This window comes from Lycium ferocissimum, chromosome 7 (assembly GCF_029784015.1).
Source record: "Lycium ferocissimum isolate CSIRO_LF1 chromosome 7, AGI_CSIRO_Lferr_CH_V1, whole genome shotgun sequence".
In the NCBI taxonomy this organism is placed as follows: Eukaryota; Viridiplantae; Streptophyta; class Magnoliopsida; order Solanales; family Solanaceae; genus Lycium; species Lycium ferocissimum.
In genome coordinates this window covers 24,259,482-24,284,286 of record NC_081348.1, presented here as the reverse complement: position 1 = coordinate 24,284,286, position 24,805 = coordinate 24,259,482, and the positions used below count along the sequence as shown (strand labels likewise).

Here is a 24,805-nt window from a genome sequence, read left to right as displayed (position 1 = left end):
TTATTTGGTCAACTAAAAATATATCACATATTCAAAATAGAGTTCTAAACAAATATTACTGGAAAAGACTATCAAATAAAGATTTTCGTGAACCGAGCGTCTATTGGTGCTGCCAGCGATGTGTGTGGATTATTTGCTCTTCTCCATGTAATATTTTAAGTGTGTGTTCCTTTAATGTAAACAAACCTCTTAAAACGACGACTAAAAAATCGTATTTTCTAATATCGCTTACAGTTATGGGCGTGGGAGAGGATGTTGCCTTTTCAGCCCGTACCTAGGCATCACCTCGAGATTGACATGCCTTATGTAAGGAGGTGGACAGCGGGTTTTGACCGGGATGTGAATACACACCACAATATTTTTCCATTCCGGGACCAGCTTGATCACATGACGGACGATGCGGTAAAATTATTTAACTTTACATTATTAATTTAATTAAACGTCTTTTCTACTTGGTGATCACTGATTTGTATTTATATGTTATGCAGCTATTTATATGGACGCCGTACGCTGCTATATTAGATGGTTTGCCGCCTTTTAGTGCGGTGGTCGGGGGTTTGGAGGTCGCGGTGTCCATTGATAAACCTGGACATCGTAGAGGACCACATGCCCGAGCGTGTCTTACGACAGTTTCGGCATACACAGAGTATACCCCCTGACGTCCGTCATGAGCTCCGACACAGCGGGACGATCGGGTTGCCGTTGATGATGATTTTCTAGCTTTCATGGCTGTCCAGCTCCACCGTTGGGAGAACAGGTTGGGCACTTTAGCGGTGGTCGGCCATTTGACTCCCATTGAGGATTACATGCGCTGGTATTATCAGATCATACGCCGATTGATCGGCAGCCCAGCTTTGCGTCCCACAAGGGATGTAGGATACTCAGCACTCGCGGGCAGTACGAGACATTGGTAAGTTTATCGTATTTAGATTTATTTAATTGCATTAATTGTTACGTTTTAAAAAATAACTTGTTTTTTTACTGTTGAACACAAATGCAGCTAGTGGTCGTACAATGATTACGCATGTTGGGGTTAGAGCATATGCCTTACCCCGGGCTTGCGGGGCTTGGTTCGGAGATGGTACGGATATCCGAGGATGGTATCCGGCAGGTAGGAGAGATTAGGTGCATGCGGGAGCCTGTTCTAGAGGCTGAGTATCAACCAGCGCCAGGAGGAGGACCAGGTGCTCCCAGAGGAGGAGTCCGTAGTGCCAGAGGACGCGGTGCTGCTAGAGGACGCGCGCGCGTGAGGACGCGATGCCGGCCGCTAGGGACCCGGTGGTGGAGGACACCATCCGGTAGATGAGGCGAGACGAGGCCGATCCCATTCCGCAGGACGTTCCCATTCTAGTCCATCCGCGGCCGTTCCGGTGCCGGTGGCGCTATTCGGGTACTCACCTACGTTTACGCCGGTGCTCCTACTTGCTGAGATACCTGGGTCTTCATCACAATCGAGCCAGAATGCATACACAGAGGAGCGTGATAACATCGATTGGGCGGCGTTACGCGCTTCATTAGCTGATGAGCAGGCTGTGAGGAATTTAGAGGGAGTCAGGATTCTTGACTTCGATGAGTTTTTGATCCCGATTAGTATTTAAAATACTTATTTGTTCATTTAAATTACTTATTTTAAATATATATGTTACTCATTATTTAGTAATATTTTATATTTTAGGATTCGGCGCCAGCGGGTCCACCAGAGCCACCCACTCAGGCGTTTTCTCATGGGCTTGCCGAGCCAACGGTGTTTTCCCATGTGACTGTCGAGCCACAGGTAAGCTTTTTATTAAAATTAAGTTTATTCAATATAAGGTCAATATTTAAAATACATATTTGATTATTTAAAGTATTTATTTTAAATATGTATGTGACTCATTATTTCGTTTTTTTTTCATATTTTAGGATTCGAAGCCAGTGGGTCCATAGGAGCGACCCATTCAGGAGCCTTCTCATCAGCCTGCCGAGGCAGAGGTGTCTTCTCATGAGACTATCGAGGCGCATGTAAGATTTTTACTTAAACTCAATTTTATTCAATATAAGGTAAATATATATTTAATTTTTATAACCTTTATTTGGATTTCGAACAACAGCTCGTCCCGGAGACTACCTCATATTCTGCACCAGACCCATATCAGGAGCCTACAGACTCATCTCAGGAGCCTACTCAGGCCCCCGTTGATACACAGGTTTGATTATTCAACAAACGTTAATATATTCAATATAAATAAGAAATGGTACTAATTATTATATACTTTTCAGGTTCATCCTTCGGCGCCTGCGGTGGCAACTCCCGACGAGGAAGAGGTCGAGTTTTCAGATCTAGTTCAGCATGAGGTTGTGCCCGTGCTAGCGGGACCAGATCCCAAGAAGAAGCACATTCTAGTCAAGGGCGCACTGGTCAGGGGAAGAGGAGATGATCATGACTTGGAGCGCCCGGTTATTAAGAGGAAAAAGGGCGATGGAGACGATGGCGAGGACGGTGGAGATGGTATGAGCCTTAGGCCTAAGGATAGTCTCAGGCATACCACATGTGGGATCCATCCACGATAGTGTATATACATTAGTGTTGTATAGTTTATCGTAAATATTATACATTTTTTGCATATCTATTTATATTTATAAATATTATCTTAGTCTTTATTATTGTTTATAGTTTCACATCCCAAATTGATAATAAGTAAAAAAACGTGACACATTCGAAATAAAGTTAAGCATTAATTTAAAAATAATACGAAACCCTAAAAGATAAATAACGTAGAGCTAATGACTACAATTCTTCAAACAAAAAAGGACTTCGAGCACTTTTTAACCACTAAAACGACAATCCAAACTTTTGCGTATCCTTGATGTATTGAGCCTACCTTATTAATCGTACAAATATAAGTAGGGTTCTATATAAAATATTGAAGTTCCAGAGTCTCAAAGCATGATTAATATACGGCTAAACTACGTAAAAAAGTGTGAAAATGTAATAAGAGGCTGTTTTGGGAAAATGGTGGTGTCCTATAGCGCAAAGATTTTACTTCGCTATAGGTGAGAGAAAGTTTGGTTTAGCGCAGTAAAATACTGCGCTAAAGCACTTAACGGCTCCGTCACGGTTAAGTGCTTTAGCGCAGTATTTTACTGCGCTAAAGGTACTTTTGTGCCAAAAAAAATTTTGGGATTATTTTGAAAAATTTTGGGGTTATTTTGATTCACTTGAATTTTTATTGAGTCATTTTGGTTCCGGACTGGCTTTTTCATAGAACTACTGCTAGTTTTACTTCTAACTGGAGCTTTTCAGATGCCTCTTGATTACTCGGGAACACTAAACAGTGACGTGATAAGCTAAAGTCTTCTATCCATGTTTCAGTCTTTGAAGGGGCAAAAGTGGTTATTCCACTGAAAATCGCAAACTAACATGGCATGGAAACATGGGGTAGGAAAGTAAAACAAGGAAAATGTGAATGTGTAACATTGACAACTTCCTGAGATTTTAGACCTAATTTTCATCGTCCGGCCAATGTTATTTGATAGGTTAATTATGGATACTGATATCATAAATAGCATTCAGGAAGAAGAGGACTAACACTGTCATATTTGTTATCTTTAGTATACAGAACACAGTAAGTACATTTAACATATTTATGACTCTCTTCGATAACCCTATCTGTGAAAGACACGAACGTGCAGTCCGCCATCAATGTGAAGATTAATCATTGTCCTGTAGTTGACAGTCTTCTTGTCATCACTCAACTTAAAAACAAAGTAACGTAACAACACTGCAGAAAATATCTTCATCTGCCTATAAGCGAACTCCTTTCCCAAGCAGATTCGCGGCCCTGCCTGTTTTATCAGCAGAAGAATGTGCATAGCTAGTAAATGTGACGGTATACAGGCACCAGGCAAAGTAAATATAGACTCGTGTTCAAGGCTTTAAACAAATGATCTTAAAGCTACCTGGAAAGCTGTAAATTTGAAGGGGTTCTCTGGCCTGAAGAAACCACCCCCATCAAGCCATCTCTCTGGTTTATATTCCTCTGCATCATCCCCCCATATAGTTTTCAGTCTTCCCATTGCATATGGAAGGTAAGATACCATGTCCCCTTTGTTCACGCTGAACCCATCTGGTAAGGTGTCATCCGAAAAGCATATTTTTGCATCCTGCGATAACAGAAACAATAATAACAACTTAAAGCATACATTTACTTGGCCACTGCTGTATAACAAAAGAAGTTCTTTATTACCACTGGGACTGCAGGATAGAGCCTAAGAGTCTCTGTCAGTGCTGCATGAAGATATTGCATCTTTTCAAGTGCTTCTTCACTCACATTAGCAGCAAAATCCATAATGTCTGTTGCATTTTCTTTCTCAGTGGCTGCCTCTTTAATCCCTTGTGCTATTTTTTCCTGTACATGAGGGTACTTGCAAAGAACGTATATGAACCAAGAAAGGGTGGCTGCTGTTGTATCTTTGCCTGCTATTATGAAGTTCAATATTATATCACGCAAATACTTTGGATCTGTACCAGTTATTTGCAGAAACCTTGACAAAATGTCTTCTTTCTTCCACTGCAACTGGCAACAGAATATAATGTCTAAGCATCTATCCACATTAATAAAAGTAGTAGCTATAAGGGGATTAACTTACAGATAAATCAGCTTCTGGTTTACTCATCTGCTCAGCTTTTCTCTGGATCAACTTATAAACCAACGCATCAACAGTTCTTATATTGTCCTTTAACTTGGCTTCTGATCCGATATTGAGAGCTCTTTTAATTTTCCAAAACACATCGACATATCTCCAAAGTATCATTGCACTTGCATTGTCAAATGCATCGCTAAACTTTTTTCCTTCTTCATATGAACCACACATGCTGTCTAGCTCAACTCCGAAGGCAACTCTGAATATAGAATCTAGAGTTGCTTTCATGAATAGATCCTGCATTGATCAAACTATGTTTTACTTGAGTTTTGAAAAAAAAAAAAGGCTGCTCATGAAGTCAGAGTTGTGGAAACTTACTTGAATGTCAATTGTCTTGTTGGAATTGGCAGCTTCAGACAATATGTGGGAAAGCTTTGCCACATTTTTTCTGAAGACCACACTGCTGAAATCCCTCAAGACCCTCGTGGAGAATTCGTGGCTCGACAACTTCCTCTGCCCTCGCCACTTATCGCCATCAACTGTGAAAATCCCATCCCCTAACAGGTCCTTTAGATTGCCGTAATTATACCAACCCTGCAGATTATTCGAAAAACTCAAGTTGGTAATCCGAGTATCATTTGACCATTTTGTACATCGACTCGGAGATTCATATAACCGGCTGCAACTTATTTGGGAATTGAGGCATGGTAATTGATTCATAGATTGACAGATCCATGGATTTATGCAGATACTGGAAATGAGTTTCAATTCACCCCACACCCCCACCCAAAACCCATCCTAGAAACCCAAAAAAAAAATAGACCCTCAATGAATTACAATTAGATACGTTGACCTTACACCCAGAAGGGAAAGTCAACTAGTTTCGAATTCCCCAACTCCAAATACTTTGAATTTAACCATGATTTGGTACTACTAAACATCTACTGACTAAAATATACAGATTTATAAAATTCTCCTTTTCAAACAGTAACTGCAATCCTACTGTATATATCTTTCCGCAACATGAAATAAGAAACTTCGAATTATTTAATGTAACTGTGCTCACACTTTCAAATGCAGATAACACTACTTGTTCATCATTTTTATCATTATGGATGCTTCTCCTCAACTTCACAGGGGTTTAGTAAATAAATTCCAACATAAAAGAAGATTATCTGGAATTCCAAGAAAAAGTTGTACCTTGCCATAGTTGTCAAAGTTTGTTTTCAGAATGTATTCGACATTAGCAGGGTCAGAAGTATAAATCTCATTCCTGAAAGGGCTAATCAATCTGTAAGTCTTGTACTTGGCAGCAAGATCAGTCATGTAATGGTGCAACCTGTTGAAGTTGATAAGCTGATTGAAAATCGTGCCACCTATTGGATGGTATCTCTTTTCGCCATGTTTGCCTAGTAGTTTTTTGGTCAGAAGATGAACTATGAATCCACAAAGGAGAAGTGAGAGAATTGTGGTTGTTATGGAGATAATGGAGCCCTGAAGAATATCCATGGAAAATATTGCCGCGTCCCTGTGCTAATGTAAGTATTTTATTATACGTCATGGGAGTAGAAGGTGGCCCACCTAATGCTTAATGATTAATCCATTTGGGACTTTATTAGATTATCACGAATCTATTAGATTATCAACTCTGAAACTATCACGACATTGACAATCATATTAAAAAACTCTCGACTTTATTCATCAAGATAACCAACCCCCTCCCCGTGCTTTCTAATCTAACTAGGGCACTTTGCAGGATTGCCCTTAGCTGGGGTGGTCTTTAACTTTTACCCTTCAAAATGATGGTCTTAAAATTCTGCCTATGCAAATTCTACCTTAAGGCAAAAATTTTACCTTCAAAAGCAGTAATTTGCATGGGCGTAAATTACCTTGCGAATTTTTTTTTTTTTTTTTTTTTTAATCGAGATTTCGTTCGAACCTACAACCTTGTGTTATGAGGAGGTAAAATTTAAAGACCACCAATTTGAAGGGCAAAAATTAAAGACCACCCCAAATAAAGGGTAAGCCCATGCAAGCACGAGCCCAATGATATTCTCTTCATTTCAAAATAAGTGATGTTTTTACCTTTTCATTTTGTTTCAAAATAAGTGGTGTTTTACATACATTTTGTTTCAAAATAAGTGGTATTTCACATAATCAAGAAGGTATTAATGATGTTCTTTCAATTTTACACTCATTTAAAACTAACTAAAGAGCTACATCTTTTTCAAGGTATTTAAGGGTAAGTTAGTAAAAAATACATCTTACTTTTTAGGAATGAATAATTTTGTAAAGGATGTAACCATGCTAAACTCACCACTTGTTTTGAAATGGAGGGAATATCACATGAGCACACATGATGATCTTTTTGTTGGTAGATCAAAGTATTCACTTTCTCTTATTGCGTTGTTTTTCTAACTGTTTTATTGGATATTCCATCTTTTATTTTTTGAAATTTATGAATAACATGTTGTCACGACCCGTACCATCATATCCGCTAATACCGAACACCACTTATTCATGTCTTATGCTTTCATTCAATCTTATGCTATAATCATAGGAAACTATTTACATTTATAAACATATTTACTTTTATAAAATAATATATATATATATATATATATATATATATATATACATGCATATACATGAAAGACTTGTGAGACCATACTACCCACAATCGCGTATCTCACGAGCCTCTACTAGAGTACTAGACTATGGATCGAACAGATCCCGTCGTGCCCAAAATATATGTACACAAAAAAATATCGCTCAAAATAGCACCTCCGGAATAAAGGAGGGCTCGTAAATCTCGCCGATAGCTCCTATGGATGCGCACCGTCTCCCCGTCTGCACCGTGGGCAAACACGGGCGTCAAGGAAAGGACGTACGACGAATATTGACCGAGTATGTAAGGCATAAACAATAATAAGACATCAATGAAATAAGGGAGCATCAAATGAGGAGCAATCTGTAACTGACTGAATCATAAAAGAAATAATGTATGCTGGCTTACTCTCATAATCGTCATCATATCATAAATGCATATAAGTATAAGCTGCCCGACCATATAGGTACGGTGTGATAATCAATAACATTAACCTGCGTCCAGGCCTCCCGCGTCCGGGGTACCATCTCATGTCGCCCACTAGTGGTGTACGCCCATGCCATTTGGCTATGGTGTATAGTCGCTCGCTCAAGGGGTGACTACCCGGCCATATAGGCGCGGTGTAATATCATCATCATATGCTCATCATAATATACTTATCATAACTCATCATAATGCATGCATGGAACTCATGGTCAACTATATCTTATCGGGGTGACGTAAGGTCGTGAACCCCCGATTCCGTTATGGAACATTTATAAGCATTCGCCTCACTCAAGGAATTAGCATATAAGGTGAGTGTATACAATAATCAACATCAATAACTTATAGATGGCATCATTAACTTTATAGGAATATCATGTCATGGCTCTAGAATCTTTAGACTTTAACTTATCATCATCATTATCGTACCCATAACGTATCTCTTATCTCGTATAGCTATTCATGAACAAGGACTCGTAGTTTTCTTGAAGATAGGAAATTCATGAAGAAGGATGAAATTCATGCCATAAGATTCATGCCTTAGAAAGAAAGGACTAGCCTCACATACCTTTGTCATTTAACTATTCTATTGCTTGCTCGTTCGCCTTTAATGCACACGTTTTTACCTTCAAGAGAATTCGTATCGACATTAGCTAAATGATTACAAGAACGTACTTACTAAAGCTAGAGAAAATTGGGCAGCATTTCCTTTGTTTATACCACTTCCTCCATATTCCATATCAACTCCCAAACATTCATAACGACAATCACGACATCATAAACAACAAGCATCATTCACTTGCATTATCCACATTTAGCAATTTTACTTCAATTCTCCATAATCATGACCAAAGTTCACTATCGCGTTCTTTCACATACAATACTTATTCCATGTTCTAAATGTCATTTATAATGTATTTATAATCTCAACATATCCATTTTCATGATTCATTCCAACTACTACTCAACAATGATACTATTCACACATTTATGACCCATTTTTTATATTCTAGTACAATCCAAGTGTTTCGACTTATTAATACTTCAAACATCATGAGAATACCATGAAACTTACCTTAGATAACGTAGAAACAAGTCTTGAGTGGAAATACTCTTCTAGCACCAAAACCCTATTTCACTTCTCTTGGGTTTTCTTGGTTTGGATGACTTTAATGGGTTTCACACTCTTGATTCTTGTTAGTTTGATGAAGTTTATCATCAATTTCCTTTGTGTTCTTGTGGATGAAGTGTGGAGAGAATGTTCTAGAGGTTTCTTGACTTGTGGAGTGGGAATAAAATGAAAATGAAATGAAAGAGAGGTCCCTTATATTAATTCACAATCGGACCCGACTAGAACATACGGACCAACATACGGTCCGTATATTTTTCACTGGCCGTATGTTTGGACCGTATGTTTGGTCCAGTGAAGTATGCCATACTGGGCTGAATCTACGGTTGGACATACGGTCCGTGAATTTTATACGGCCAGTATGTCTGGCCGTATGTTGCCCAGCTTTCCGAGACTTGTTCTCGTCGACTCGTTTGATCTCCGATCCTTATGGAACCTTCTTAACACTTGTTTAACACCTCAATACCAATCTAAGAGACGTTATAACTCTTCCTCAAAGCATCATTAAAACATCATTAACTCGATACTCGTAATTCTTGTCCGACACACGACATATGACTTGCTTTCCTTAACAACTTCCTCTCCTTATCTTGAATGTCTTTGGAAATCTTAATTAGGATCCTCAAATGCTATTTCTTGCTTATCAAAACGTCGTATACATTATACCCTTCGATGGACTATTCACTGTACGCTAACGGGGAATTTCTAAGGTGTAACACATGTGTTACATCTTCTGATGTCAGCTTAATACGAAACTCCTTCCTTCCCGAAATAAAAATTGATCGACTAAAATGTAATAAATAGGTGCATTTAGTTTTTAAAATGTTGTATTTGTATAGACTTTCCCCGTAATTCTAAAAATATCATGTGTAAAATACAATAAATCAGTGAATTTGTATGAGAAAGTGGATACAATAATAGTGTAAAATAATTCTTTAAACTAAAAATAAATAGGAATCTAAGATTAGTTAAAAGTAAATAAGCTAATAATATGGGACCCACGTCTCCATTTGTCTATGTGGGACCCAATGTAAATTTTATTGGAGAGTTGCAGGTGCAGGGGAGTATGGAGTCCACGTCCAAGGACACAATATTTATTTTATAGGAGTATATGGTTGGTTCTTACTTTTCATATTCATAAAACACTTTTATAATTGAGCAAAATTATAGATTTGCCCTTGGTGTTGACGATCCTACATCTAAACCCATCTTTCTATATATTTACTAGATGGCGTATGCCTGTGCGGACTTTAGATTATAGTGTATTCATGTGTATGTAGTTGTATTTAGGTAGTGATAATATATATATTTTATATTGCTAATAAACATAAATAAGTTTGCACTATTTTTATGCGCATATATATACACACACTATGTTCAAAGCACGATTAATGTAACATTATAGTTTGTGCTCCGTATCCAAAACTTTATTATATTAATGTTTGCTACGAATACAAAGTTTGCAAAAATTTATTAATACTTTTTAAAAGAGAAGACTTGTTTAAAAGGAAACTATTTTCTCCTCTTCGAGACAAAACAATAGCAATATTTAAGCATCGCTTGATACTTTGAATTTTAATTCGATTAATTTAAAGGTGCAAAATATTCTATTGTTAATGTATGTAGATTGGACCTAAACAATACTTATTATTTTTTATCAAATTTTGATTTGGATAATTCTAATTCAAATTATTAAATTAATTTTTCATGTTTAAAACGAAACAAAGCAGAAATTTGATTTTCTATTTAAACGAAGAACTATTATTTTTTAATTTTTGGTGAATATTCTTGGTTTAGCTCATTTTACTTGTCATTTTGTCTTTTGCACGTTTTTTTAAGAAAACATCAATTAGAATTATAATTTGACTAATTTACCTCATTTATTATTTGATCTCCATTTAATATTATTTTTTCTTTTACGACATTAATCTCTTTTCACATTTATTAGAATAAAAATCAAAATGAAAAAGTAATTAAAGTCTATTTTATTTTAAAATATAAATATTTTAAGTATATTTATTTTAGTAAACATAACAAATAAATGACATGGCGGAATAGCAAATACAATGCTTAACTATCTAGATTAGATCTCGGCTAATATAAGAAAAGAAAGGAAATTGTATGGTCTGGCTACTTAAAAAGCAATAATATGGGGTCCACGTTTTTTGCTGTACAATAATTTCATTTGTTTCAACTAATGGGTTGATACACATGTGGCAATGAATCCACCATTATTGACTTAATAGAGACTTTTAAATTACATGAATATTGTTTGATTTTTTAATATGGGGTTTTTTTTTGATATCGTTTTTTTTTATATTGCTTGTTTTTTTTTTTTTTAATATCGGGTGGTCCACTTTTTTTTTTTTTACATGAGTTTGGAGGTGGTGGGGTCCACTCTTTTTTTTAAATTTTTTTTATAGTGCTTGATTTTTTTTAGTATGGGATTTTTTTTTAATTTTTTTTTTAAGTTGGAGGTGGACGACGAAACCACGCCCAACTCATGTTTCTAATATAGTAAAAATAAAAATAATTTAAATTCTTGCAAAAAATGAAAAATCGATTTTACAATTTTCTCTGGTTTGACACGTTCTTTGTTTCAGTGTTAATTTTGAGGTAAGCTCTATTGTCACTCTCCAATCTCCTGTTTGTCTTTTTCCTTTTTTGGACCTGAAATTCTGGTGGGTTCATCTGTCTGATGGTTTTTTCGATAAAGGATAAGTCTGAAGCAAAATGTCAAAATGTTTCCATCCCATATAGTCATGTTTGTCCGTCCTGCTTTACAGGACATGATCTGATCCAATGGATAATACTTTATGATCTAATGTGCTATATGTTCCACTAACGAGAGAAAAATAATATTAAATTGGACAACAGTGTGCTATAATTTCAAGTCGTACTTCTTACTTGGTTATTTAAGTTCACTGAAAAAGCCAACCTTTTGAATACGGAATTCAGGGTACAACATCTCACTAATACGAAGTCATTCCATACTTCTAACAAGAAATCAAGAACTTGATGACTAGCATCCACTTCCTAGTCACAAAGTTGTGATCAATAGTTGGACTTATTATATTTAAAAAAGATGACATTCAAAGTGCAATCTGCATTTCAGCATCCTACTAATCCTCTTCTTGGAACTGCATGAACTGGAAGCCCTTCATTGATGTGGAGTGTAAACATGGTCCTATAAGTTACTACTTTCGTGTCATCGGATAATTTGAACCTGAAGAAATAAAGAAGGGCCGTTGCTAAAATCTTCATTTGCCGATAAGCAAAATCTTTGCCTAGACATATTCGTGGACCAGCCTGTATCAAATAAACAAACAAGTTAGAGAAAAGATCATATAATGCAGCCCTTGTATCATGGAAGATCTAGCAGTTTAAGACATTCCAACCCCAATGAGGCAAAAAATCTATGCTCCTTTAGACCAAAGAAAATTGCTAGCTCCTCCTTTTATCACTAAGTATGAAGGTTTAATACATACATGAAATGCTATGAATTTGAATGGTGACTCTGGCTGGAAACTCCCATCTTTGAACCATCTTTCAGGTCGGAAATCTTCAGCATCATTCCCCCAAATATAAGTCATTCTCCCCATTGCATAGGACATATAATTGACTTCGTCCCCCTTTCTTATGTGAAAGCCATCAGGAAGAACATCATCTGCATCTGCGCACCTGCCATCCTGAATATTTACAATTAACATGTCGCATATGTCAAATAGTCACTCAAGAAAGTAGAAATGATATAGTAATTTGGTTTTCATTATGAAAATTGTACCACTGGGACTGCAGGGTATAGCCTCAAGGTTTCTGTTAATGCCGCATGAAGATAATGCATTTTCTCAAGGACCTCTTCTGTAATACTTGCAACAAAATCTTCCAAATTTTCCTTATCCTTCATGTTATCACCAGTAATTTCTCTTATTTCCTCAACAACCTTTTCTTGTATCAAGGGGTTCTTGCAAAGCATGTAGAAAAACCATGAAAGAGTATTAGCAGTACTATCTTTGCCAGCAAGCATGAAATTCAGTATAATATCTCTGAGATACTGATCAGTCATTTTCTCTGGATCTTTCTTGCTCTCTACCAGAAACCTTGAGAGTATGTCCTCCTTATCAATCTTGCACGTCAACAGACAAAAGGTTCATTATTACGTTAGAGGAAAGAAGATTCGGCAGAATAGCTTTAGGAGTTTAAGGGTTTAACACTAATAATCTCAAGGTAAGACTTACAGAATCTTGTTTCATTTCAAGCTGTTTTCGCCTTGTTCTAATAAGTTCATCAACGAATTCATGGATGAATTTGATGTTCTTTTTCAGGAGAGCTTCAGAGCCGATATTGAAGTATCTCTTAAGCTTCCAGAATGAATCAACATAACGCCAATATATTAATTCATTGGAATCATCAAAGGCCTTGATGAAATTATTATCATCTCCTCCTGATCCATCCAGGCAGTTCAGATCAACTCCAAAGCCAACTTTGAATATTGAATCCAGGGAGCATCTCATTAGCAGTTCCTACAAGTATGGTTGGCATAGTCTTGTGATAACAACTGACTATTGAAAAATAATCCCAATAGTATTAAGTTGTTCAAGGACTGTTAAATTTGAGGGGAAGTGCTCAAGAAAGTTGTTAAATGACTTACTTGCATATCAAAAACTTGGTTGGAGATAGAGAACCCAAAAACTTTTCTGACCAATTTGGCTGCTCTTTTTCTGAAAACAGCGCAGCTAAAGTCTCTCAAGACCCTAGCTGAGAACTCAAGGCTTGCAAGCTTTCTCTGCTGCTTCCATTTGTCACCGTCCACTGCGAAAATCCCTTTTCCAAACAAATCCATTATTATCTCTTGATTACGCTTGCCTTTAGAATACTTGGGAAAGTTCGTTTTAAGAATGTGCGCGACATTTCTTGAATCAGTGGTGTATATCATACTATGGGCTGGACCTAGAAGTCGGGAAGTAGGGAGTTTCTTGGCGACTTCTGTTTGATAGTCATAGAGTCTTTTGAAGTAGAAGAGTTGATGAAACACAGTTCCTATTACTGGTGCGTATTTTCGGTTTCTGATTGACTTGCCAGCGTAGATCCTTAGTATAAAAATTAAGAAAGAAGTGAAAGAAATGACTAAGAGAGTTCCTATACAGGTGAAGATGGTATGAAGAACATCCATTCTTTTTTTCTAGAGAGGAGAGGTGACAACCGTCTTTATAGCTATGTGCACACACGGCAAAGACTAATTCAAAAATTCGTTCACATGCCTTTAGGATCTTAACAGCTCTCTAGTTGAATAGGGTAGAAAATTCAGCCTTAAAAGTACTGAAAATCCTATAGGTATGTCTATGCTAGAGAAGATATGTCCAAGAAACTTTCACCGATCCTTTTTATTCTTAGTAGATTTATCAAACAGTTTTCTTGGAGGGAGTGTTTAATTTGGATTCTTGCTAGGTTGGAGCAGGAAAATGTTCCTAGTCACATCACAGAAAATGAATTGAATCAGAATAAAGAACATGTCCCTGTCACGTATAACAAAAGGTTTATCTGGCCTGCAACTTCCTCTCCTGTTTTCGCTTGTTTGTCTTCATATCACCAATCGGCACTGTAATCTCTATGCTTATGATTACTAGTATAATTTAATTTGACTAAAGTTCTTTCAACATTTCAATCAAATCTTCAAAAATTTGGTCTCTCTCTCAATCTTAATTTATTTTTAATTCTTGGCCATACCTTGCCTATCCATATTCTACTACAGGGCTCTTCATATGAGACAATCTCTTTTTTGAGGATTGGGATGTCATTCCTCATCAAAACCAAATTGCATATCTATCTGTATCCCAAGAATGGAGGTTTAGTGTTCTTCAAAACATTGTTAGAGTTCCTCAAATGGAAGGCACAATATTCCATTGTCCATCTCACCATCTACGAAAAAGTGTTAATATTTGAATTTGAGGTGGTAATATTTTGTTGTCTTACTCGTACAATAGACCCTTGTGGTCCGGCCCTTCCCCGGACCCCACGCATAGTGGGAGCTTAGTGCACCGGGCTGCCCTTTACTCGTGAGAGAGGTCCTGCATCAGTAAATTATAGTTTAAGAAGACTTAGCAATTTTCTGTGTATCAGCAACTTTTACTCATTCTGTGTTTTGTTGTTTAGGCAAGCTCTTCATCTCTCTCTCACGCGCTTCCTTTTGTATTTTCCCTCTTTTTGCCCCGAAAAATTCCTCAAGACATCTGTCTGACAGTCCATTTTGTAAAAATCTGAAGCTGATATTAGGTCCCTGTGAGTTAGGCTGCTGCTAAGCATTCATTTTTTCTATGCCATGTTTGTCTATCCTGCTTTATAGTATATGATCTGATCTAGTCGATCAAACTGTGTGGTCATTATAAGTTCTTGACTTAACTCATTGTGTGTTATCTGTTTCACTAACAAGGAAAAAAGAGCATTAAATTGGACTACCTAGTCCTACCTTTTGGTTTGTTATTCAAGTTGACTAAAAAAAGCCAAGTTATAACTGGAATTCAGGGTGCAACATCTCACTAATATGAAGCCATTCCTTTTAAGACGAAATCAAGAGCTTGATGAAATATTAGCATCAATTTCTAGTTACAAAGTTGTGAATAGTTGAACTTATAGTTCATATGGTGGAAATGTACAGTCATGACTTCTGTGAATTAGCTTTAAAAAAACATTGGAAGTGTCTTCTGTATTTCAGGCTTCTACAAATCCTCTTCTTGGAACTGCATGAACTGGAAGCCCATCATTGATCTGGAGTGTAAACATGGTTCTATAAGTTACTTCTTTCGTATCATCGGATAATTTGAACCTGAAGAAATGGAGAAGAGCCATTGCTAATATCTTCATTTGCCGGTAGGCAAAATCTTTGCCTAGACATATTCTTGGACCCGCCTGTTGATTTTATTAACCAATGAGTTAGAGAAAAGATAAATTGATGCAGCCCCTGTCATGAAGATTTAGCAGTATATTCCTTATGGTATTCTTACCCCAGTGACAGATTACATACAATACAGGCCAAACAATTACATACCAAAGTAAACTACTATATCGCAGTTACAAACTAGCATAAGCATAAAAACTTGACCAGCTTTATACTAAAACTTGACATCTTTGAGCAAAATCTTCAATTTTTCTAGCTATACTTAACAACAACAATATAGCCTCACTCAGTGATCACCTATATCAGTTCTGGAGTCCTTAAGCATGAAGGTTTAATGTAATTAAAACATATTACTTACATGAAATGCTATGAATTTGAATGGTGACGCTGGCTGGAAAATCCCATCTTTCAACCATCTTTCTGGTCGGAAATCCTCAGCATCATTACCCCAAATGTAAGGCATTCTCCCCATTGCATAGGACATATAATAGACTCCGTCCCCCTTTCTGATGTGAAATCCATCAGGAAGAACATCATCCACGTCCGCGCACCTGCCATCCTGAATATCAACAAATAGCATTTTGCATACGACAAATAGTCAAATATAGATACAAGAGATTAGAAATGATAGACTGATTTGGTTTTGCTTATGAATATATTGCAGAGTTTTGGACAGAAGTTATACCACTGGGGCAGCAGGGTATAGCCTCAAGGTCTCTGTCAATGTCGCATGAAGATACTGCATTTTCTCAAGGACTTCTTCTGTTATACTTGCTACAAAATCATTCACACTTCCATTATCATTTATGTTACTCCCAACAACTTCACTTATTTCCTCAACAACTTTTACTTGGATCAAGGGGTTCTTGCAGAGCACATAGAAAAACCATGAAAGAGTATTAGCAGTACTATCTTTGCCGGCAAGCATGAAATTCAGTATAATATCTCTGAGATACTGATCATTCATTTTCTCTGGATCCTTCTTACTCTCTAGCAGAAACCTTGAGAGTATGTCCTCCTTATCCATCTTGCAGAACATACAAAAGGTTAACAATAATGTTAGACTCAAAAGAGATTGCAAAATAGCTTTAGAAGATGGAAATATTTCATTTGTAGCTCTCCTAATGTTCTCATTATCACAAATTAAGACTCACAGAATCTTGTTTCATTTCTAGCTGTATGCGCCTTGTTATAATGAGTTCATCAATGAATTCTCGGATGAATTTGATGTTCTTTTTCAGGATAAATTCAGAGCCAATGTTGAAGTATCTCTTAAGCTTCCAGAATGGATCGACATAACGCCAATATGTTAATGCATTTGAATCATCAAAGGCCTTGATGAATTCATTATCATCTCCACTTGATTCATCCAGGCAGTTCAAATCCACTCCAAAGCCAACTTTGAATATTGAATCCAGGGAGCATCTCATTAGCAGTTCCTACAAGTATGGTAGCATAGTTTAGTGATAAAAACTGGCTAGCGATATACAACAACAACATACCCAGTGTGATCCCATAAGTGGGGTCTGGGGAAGGTGGGGTGTATCCACACCTTACCCCTACCTTGGGTAAGGTAGATAAAAAGAAACGAACAGAGGTAATAAACAATGCGAGAAATAAATAATGCGTTGATGTGTATTTATACAGAATATGTACAGCACCTGTATCAACAAGATAAACTTGAAAAAAAGATAATGCCTATCAAAAGAGAGCCTAAATAGGAGGAGAAAGTTACACAAAATTCCTAAAGATTAGGAGTTACAAAAATAGGGAATCTACAGCCGTAAAAAGTCTTGAGTGAGGAGGTAATCTAGTAGTCATCCGTTATCAGTAGAGAGGCTGTTTCCTATAAGACCTCAACTCAAGAAAAGCGTTTTGAAAACAGGTTTGAAAAATACAAGAGTAAAAAACTATGATGAAAAAGCTATAGAAGAGAAAAATATTGACAGCAAAATAGTAGAGATAACCGAAGTAAAAGGAATAACATCAGTAGTAAAATTGAGGAATACGATAATACTAGCACAATAGTAGTGAGACTGATAAGTAAAAACTGACTAGTGATATAACCCTGAAGTTTATTAAGTTGTTCGGTGACTTACTTGCATATCAAAAATTTTGTTGGCGAGAGAGAACTCAAAAACCTTGCTGACCAATTTGGTTGCTCCTTTTCTGAAAACTGTGCAGCTAAAATCTCTCAAGACCTTAGTTGAGAACTCGAAGCTCGCAAGCTTTCTCTGCTGCTTCCATTTCTCACCATCCACGGCGAATATCCCTTCACCAAACAAATCCATTACTATCTCTTGATTGCGCTTGCCTTTAGAGTACTTACCAAAGTTGGTCTTAAGAATGTGTTCAACATTTCGTGAATCAGTGGTATATGTTTCACTCTGCTCCGGCGCCAGAAGCCGGAAAGTAGGGGTCTTTTTAGCCACTTCTGTTTGATAATCATAGAGTCTGTTGAAGTAGATCAGTTGATGAAACACAGTTCCCACCACTGGTGCATATTTGGGGTTTCTGATTGACTTGCCAGCATAGATCGTTACTATTAAAACTAAAATAGGAGTCACACAAATGAATAACAAGGTAGCTATACAGGTGAGGATGGTATAGAGAATATCCATTTCTTTTTTTCAGGAAGGTTGTATATTGGAGAAATGACAACCGTCTCTATATACTATATGAGGCGCATGCAAAGACAAATCAAGAAAACTGTTGCAAGTGATATGAGCAGCATTCTTGCCAAAAGTTCAAAAATAATACGCCAAGGAAATTTTAATCAATTACGAGTCTTGCTGAGTGGGAGCAAGGAAAAATATCAAGGTCCTAATCATACAGAAAATGAATTGAAAGAAACCTGCATAATAAACAAAAGATGATGTTGCTATCCTCTTTGAAAAAGGAAATTAGAGGTTGGGACATCACAACATAGCGTAAGGTTTATATAATCTGCAACTTACCCTGCTGTATTTGCTTCTTTGTCCTCACATCATGTGGCGTAGCTAGGAATTGTGCTAAGGGTGTTCAACATTGAAAAAACGAATATTTTTTTTTCTTATGAATAGGTGCGGCATTTTTCTAAAAAAAAAAAAAAAAATCAAACTCATAATAGTTAGCAATCTTAAAAACACTTGTAATAGAAAAACAAACAAAAATCTCACATTTAATCAGCAAGACAAACAAAAACAACAAATTCAAGAAGTAATCACATATATTTTGTTAGAAAAATAAACAAGAATAGCATTTTTAATAGAAAAAACTCACTTTACAAGCAAAAATGAAATTTTAATGGGGAAATCATGCCTCTACTGCTAACACTAAAAGTAAAATCGTCATTTTAAATAGTGGGTCACACCCTTGTAGCAAATATAAATTTATACAAATTGAAACAAAATTTTTGACAGGTGTACTGTTACATAATTATCACCCTATCTTAATTTCAAAATGTTAGCTATGCAAACATTTATTATTCTTCCAAGCATGACAAAACTAAATTAAAGATCAAGGTGTGCGCAATCTGATTCAGACACCGTCCTTAATTAAAAAAAAAAACTAATTAAAGAATTTACTAAAGTAAATATAAAAGTAGACAAACAGGAGTCTCGAAGAATAAAACTAAGAAAATCATGCTCTTCATGCGAATACCTCATCATAATTTAAATGCTAAAGAGTTCTAAATTAAATTGGACACTAAGGAGAGTCAAAATTTCTTAATGATAAAGACCTTTAATTTGATTTCATTCTAGAATTTCTTAATAGAAAACTTATAAACTTGATTATGAACGTAAAAGCAATGCTTTCAGTTTGGATGTTTTTGTGCGTTTTCAATTCAATGTCATTATCGAACAAAACAAAATAAACAAAAGTTGATGTTGCTATCCTCTTTGAAAAAGGAAATTAGGGTTGGGACATCACAACATAGCGTAAGGTTTATATAATCTGCAACTTACCCTGCTGTATTTGCTTCTTTGTCCTCACATCATGTGCATATCTATAATTGTCTAAGGGTGTTCAACATCGCGATTTTTTTTTTCTTATGAATAGGTGCGGCATTTTTCTAAAAAAAATCAAACTCATAACAGTTAGCAATCTTAAAAACACTTATAATAGAAAAACAAACAAAAGTCTCACATTTAATCAGCAAGACAAACAAAAACAACAAATTCAAGAAGTAATCACATATATTTTGTTAGAAAAATAAACCAGAATAGCATTTTTAATAGAAAAAACTCACTTTACAAGCAAAAATGAAATTTTAATGGGGAAATCATGCCTACTGCTAACACTAAAAGTAAAATCGTCATTTTAAATAGTGGGTCACACCCTTGTAGCAAATATAAATTTATACAAATTGAAACAAAATTTTTGACAGGTGTACTGTTACATAATTATCACCCTATCTTAATTTCAAAATGTTAGCTATGCAAACATTTATTATTCTTCCAAAAACAAAACTAAATTAAAGATCAAGGTGTGCGCAATCCGATTCGGCACCGTCCTTAATTAAAAAAAAAAACTAATTAAAGAATTTACTAAAGTAAATATAAAAGTAGATATTCTCTAAGAAAATCCATCATAATTTAAATGCTAAAGAGTTCTAAATTAAATTGGCACTAGAAAACTTATAAACTTGATTAAGAACGTAAAAGCAAAGCTTTCAGTTTGGATGTTTTTGTGCGTTTTCAATTCAATATCATTATCGAAGAAAACAAAAAAAGGAAAGAAAAAGAAAAGGAAAAAATCCAAGGAACAAAAAAAAAAAAGTAGAAAAGGTGAAAAGAACAATCAATAAATAAAATATGCATAGAAAATAAAAAAGAAAGGACAGGAAAAGGTAATGAGGCGTCAATTTTGTTTTGACAAAAAATGTAGGACAATATTCAAAGTAGTGCTCTAGGCAAGAATGAGTTTCAAGTAGCTTTGAACATACTTAACCATTCTATCACACCTCTAACCTGAATCAAAGGTCTTCATATTCTTATATTACTTACAAGAAATTTTTTACCTATATACACAATATAATTTTTTGACGAAGGGTGTTCAACTGATCACCCATCATAAAAAAGCTTAAAAAGAAGAGTTCCCTAATTACATAATTCTAAAATAGAGATCGGGAATTGAATTCATTCTAAGATCTATTTATTAAAAGAAGACGGTATGCCGCCACTCGGACTCGAACCAAGATGTATTAGTAGGGGTGTACATAGACCGGGTTGGTGCGGGTTTTTCAAATACCAAACCAAACCAATTACATCGGGTTTTAAAATCTATAAACCAAACCAAACCAACAAAAGTCGGGTTTTTCGACCTCGGGTTTTCTCGATTTTTTCGGATTACTTGGGTTTTTCGGGTTTTTTCCGGCAAAGTCTTCATACAAAATATATAACTTGTACTTCAAATACTTCTTTAGTCCTAGTAAGATGTGACTATCTAATTAAGATATTATTTAAGAAAATAACACAAATGTTAGATGAGAGATGACAATGTACTAAAATATTCAACAACAAAAAAGTAACGAGAAAATCGCATAAAATAAAATGATCATAATCTAAAAGTACTAAATCATGCTATAATAATACGGCTAATTTATAAGGCATATTGAAAATGATCATAATCTAAAAGTACCAAGTCATGCTAAAATAAGTAAGGGAAGTATTAATTACTTGACTAGATATTAAAGAAAAAAATAACATAATGTTATGTATTTCACTATTTTAGAATTGATTTCTTTTTTTAGCATTTTTTTTTTTGTCATTCCCAGTATTTTTATTTTAGCATTAGTATGAATTTGATTTTTGTTGAGTTACTAACATCTACAAAGTTATAAATCTTATTGACTATTCAGAATTCTAAATCCAAGCTTGAAATAATATATTAAAAGACAAAAAACTATGAAAAAGTTTAAGAAATATTTATAAATTACATTATAAATAAACATTTTTGTGTATAAAATATGTTTGAAGTTTTATATATGTAATGTCGGGTTGGTTTGGTTCGGTTTGACTTTTTTAAGTTAAAACCAAACCAAACCAATGGCGGTCGGGTTTTTCTTTCTAAAACCAAACCAAGTCAAACCAAACCACTAGTCGATTTTTTTCTCGGTTTGATTCGGATTGTCGGTTTGGTGCGGTTTGTCGATTTCCTTTGTACACTCCTATGTATTAGCATTGCTTCCTAAGGGCAGCGTGTCTACCAATTTCACCGTAGCGGTCTGTCTTGAACTCATAATAGCCCATAAGCAATTGTAGAGATTGAGGAAGCTATTTTAATTTAGTATCACTCTCCCACCATATATCTCCACCCTAGCTCACTTCCATTCTTAACCCTATGCTTATGAGCACTAATTTAACTTGACTAACAAGATTAATGCTATTGACTAACAAGATTAATGCTAACATGAATATAAACATAAATATAAACGATTAGGTGATCTTTTTATTTGTTTTAAAACTATCATTTTATTTATTGCTTTTTAAGCGATGTCAAATATGAACAAGTAAATAAGGACAAAGATAGTAGTACTTTTTCTTTTTTCACCCCTAATAAGTATTACTACTACTATTACTAATTGAGAGATGTGGGGGTGAAAAAAAAAAGCGGGAGATAAGATAACAATGGTTTTCAAAAAACTGACTTAATCGATCGAACTGTACTGTATTGAACCAATTTTTAGGGTTTTTAATAAACTGACGATTTTTATATAAATTTATAACCGTACGGAATAACTAGGTTGGTTTTTAATTTTATAAAAATAAACCGAAAAAATACAAAGTTTTAACCGTATGATTTTAAATTTATCTTATTGAATAAGTTTTTATGTGTAAAATATATTTTATATATTAAATTTAAATATAATAAAAGATTAAATTTTTGCCTTGGGTTCGGGATGATAAAAACGACTACAAGCCGGCAACATAATTAACACTTAAAGTTTCAAAGGAAGCCTATTATACTACTCATATTGAAATTAAATTAGTTCTAGCATCTCGAGTAGTAACTAACTTGTAAGCTACAAGATATTCTAACAATCTTGAATAGAAAACTACAAAGTTTTAGATATCTTTCTTCTTGTATGATTTTAAATTTATCTTATTGGATACTTAATTCTAATAGATTCTATTCTTGTGTCCCATCTTAATTGACTTTTGCCCCCTCGTGCGATCTAAATTATACTTTTTGTCTTTGCTTAACATGGTTTTACACTATCGTAAAATAATGGGATCAATTTTTATTATTGTTGTCTTTCATGTTTTCTTGATTCATCACCCTTTAAATAGTAAAAATGTCTAGAGATTTTTGCCAAAGTCGTTTAGAAATATGCATGATATTGTGTCTTTAACTTTTTAGGCTTAATGCATATGTGGCCCTCTAAATTTGTCCCTTTTTCTATTTTGATAATGAACTCATAAAACTTTAAGTATTTAGTTATCTTATTTATATTCTTTGTATTTTAGATTTTTGGAGATTGGATCTAGTCAGTCTCAAAGAACTGTGCGTCATAAAATCGAGATGGAATTTGATTCTATTAAAAATAAATACCCTAAATCGATTTTTTGTTAGAAGCATAAATTAAATTAGGAAAATGAAGGTCGAGTAATATTTTAGATATGTGGTAAACTTTTCTTTAAAGCTTCATTTGTCCCGTATGTGAGGACAATCTTTTCTAGGTTTACAAGGAGAGATCTTTCTTCCATAAAGAAAAGATAGTTTTAACGTGAGTTGGCTCGTAGTTTGGTTGATTATTAAAAAGATCCTCGCTTCTCTTTTTTTCCTCTCTCAATCGCTGATAATCTTAACTAAGAGATGACATAATTAAATTGGAATATATAAACATGTTGCTACATTGAAGATGGAATACTATGTAAGTCGGATTGTGTTTGATAAAAGACACATCTTAATCATACATCTTTAGAGCTAATAAATCATTTCCAAGATATTTTAAAGCAAATTGAAGTTTAGTGGGTTGCAATAAAATACAATATGACTTAGGATAATAGTTGGTTGAAAAACACGTTGAGAAATGGTCCATGCCAAAATGAAAAAAAGGAGAGTTTTAACAACTTTAGGGGATAAGCCGCATATTAGTGACTTTTATTAAACTTGATTCATGCTAGGTGGATATACTTTTTTTAAAAAAAAACGAAAATTAATCGTACCGATATTGAAGAGAAATTGAGATGACAAAATAGTTTCGAAAAGTCTAATTTTGGTTCTAAAACCAAAAATCGAAAAATTAATTTCATATAAAATTTATAAAATAGATATCGATCTAGTGTAAAAAAGATAGTGATCCAAAAGTTGGAAATCATGGTACAAACATTTATGCCATACTTTGTTCAAATTTCAAATCAAGCGGAATCCACATAAGGGTAATCGTACGATAATTGCCATTGATCACCCTGGCCGGAGATTCTTCCCTTCATAAAACAGAAAGAAATTGAATGCGAATATACAAGAAGGAACGAGGAACAACTTTGATTTTCAAGCTGCCAATCGAAAATCTTAAAAAAGTCAAATCTGAAATTACAGTAGTACTACATTCTCCATTAATCACCCCCTTAATATTCACAACCATATCATAAATATCATTAAATTTACATTCATACCTCAAACAGGGCCTTAACATAACTAAGGTGCCGTTTGGCCATAAAAATTACGGAAAAATCTTCAACTTTGGAACTATAAATATGTTTTTGATGCTTATTTGGTTGTTGCATCCAACTATCGAAATCAAGACAAATATATTTGGAAAGGAGCATTTATGTCACTCATCAATAGTTTGGCTCATTTATATCATTGAACTATAGAAAATGGCTCATTTATGCCATCGAACTATAGAAAATGACTCATTTATGTCACTCATCAATAGTTTGACTCATTTATGCCATCGCCTATTATCAAAATAACTCATCCATGTCATACTTCATTAAAACTGATTTTACAATACCATATATGACACGTGACCTCCAATTGGATTATGGTTATGGTTGGGTAAGGTGTATGTGTCGAATTTTTTAATAATTTAGTATTTAAAATTGGGCTGGTTTAATTAAATTACGTATACATCTAA

General features: G+C 35.0%; 3 protein-coding genes across 4 annotated transcripts; all 3 read right to left on the bottom strand.

Moving 5' to 3' along the window:
• Positions 1-3,505: 3,505 nt before the first annotated feature.
• LOC132063950 (cytochrome P450 704C1-like) lies at positions 3,506-6,174 on the bottom strand. Of its 2 annotated transcripts, none has more exons than XM_059456738.1 (6): positions 5,824-6,174; positions 5,002-5,217; positions 4,630-4,920; positions 4,227-4,550; positions 3,940-4,143; positions 3,506-3,825 (listed from the first exon to the last, which is right to left on the bottom strand). In XM_059456738.1, exons 1-6 carry the CDS (start codon positions 6,130-6,132, stop codon positions 3,646-3,648), a joined length of 1,524 nt encoding a protein of 507 aa, XP_059312721.1. In that variant the 5' UTR covers positions 6,133-6,174; the 3' UTR covers positions 3,506-3,645. The 2 variants fall into 2 exon arrangements, with proteins under 2 accessions (XP_059312721.1, XP_059312720.1); XM_059456737.1 differs by having other exon boundaries at positions 4,227-4,556; positions 5,824-6,173.
• Positions 6,175-11,579: 5,405 nt separating this feature from the next.
• Positions 11,580-14,423, bottom strand: LOC132063949 (cytochrome P450 704C1-like). Its single transcript, XM_059456736.1, has 5 exons — positions 13,495-14,423; positions 13,082-13,366; positions 12,628-12,969; positions 12,332-12,532; positions 11,580-12,152 (listed from the first exon to the last, which is right to left on the bottom strand). The coding sequence occupies exons 1-5, from the start codon at positions 14,014-14,016 to the stop codon at positions 11,955-11,957; spliced, it is 1,548 nt and encodes a 515-aa protein (XP_059312719.1). The 5' UTR covers positions 14,017-14,423; the 3' UTR covers positions 11,580-11,954.
• A 957-nt stretch (positions 14,424-15,380) lies between these two features.
• LOC132063948 (cytochrome P450 704C1-like) lies at positions 15,381-18,645 on the bottom strand. The gene is made up of 5 exons (XM_059456735.1): positions 17,838-18,645; positions 16,893-17,177; positions 16,424-16,765; positions 16,097-16,297; positions 15,381-15,749 (listed from the first exon to the last, which is right to left on the bottom strand). Exons 1-5 carry the CDS (start codon positions 18,357-18,359, stop codon positions 15,552-15,554), a joined length of 1,548 nt encoding a protein of 515 aa, XP_059312718.1. The 5' UTR covers positions 18,360-18,645; the 3' UTR covers positions 15,381-15,551.
• Positions 18,646-24,805: the final 6,160 nt, after the last annotated feature.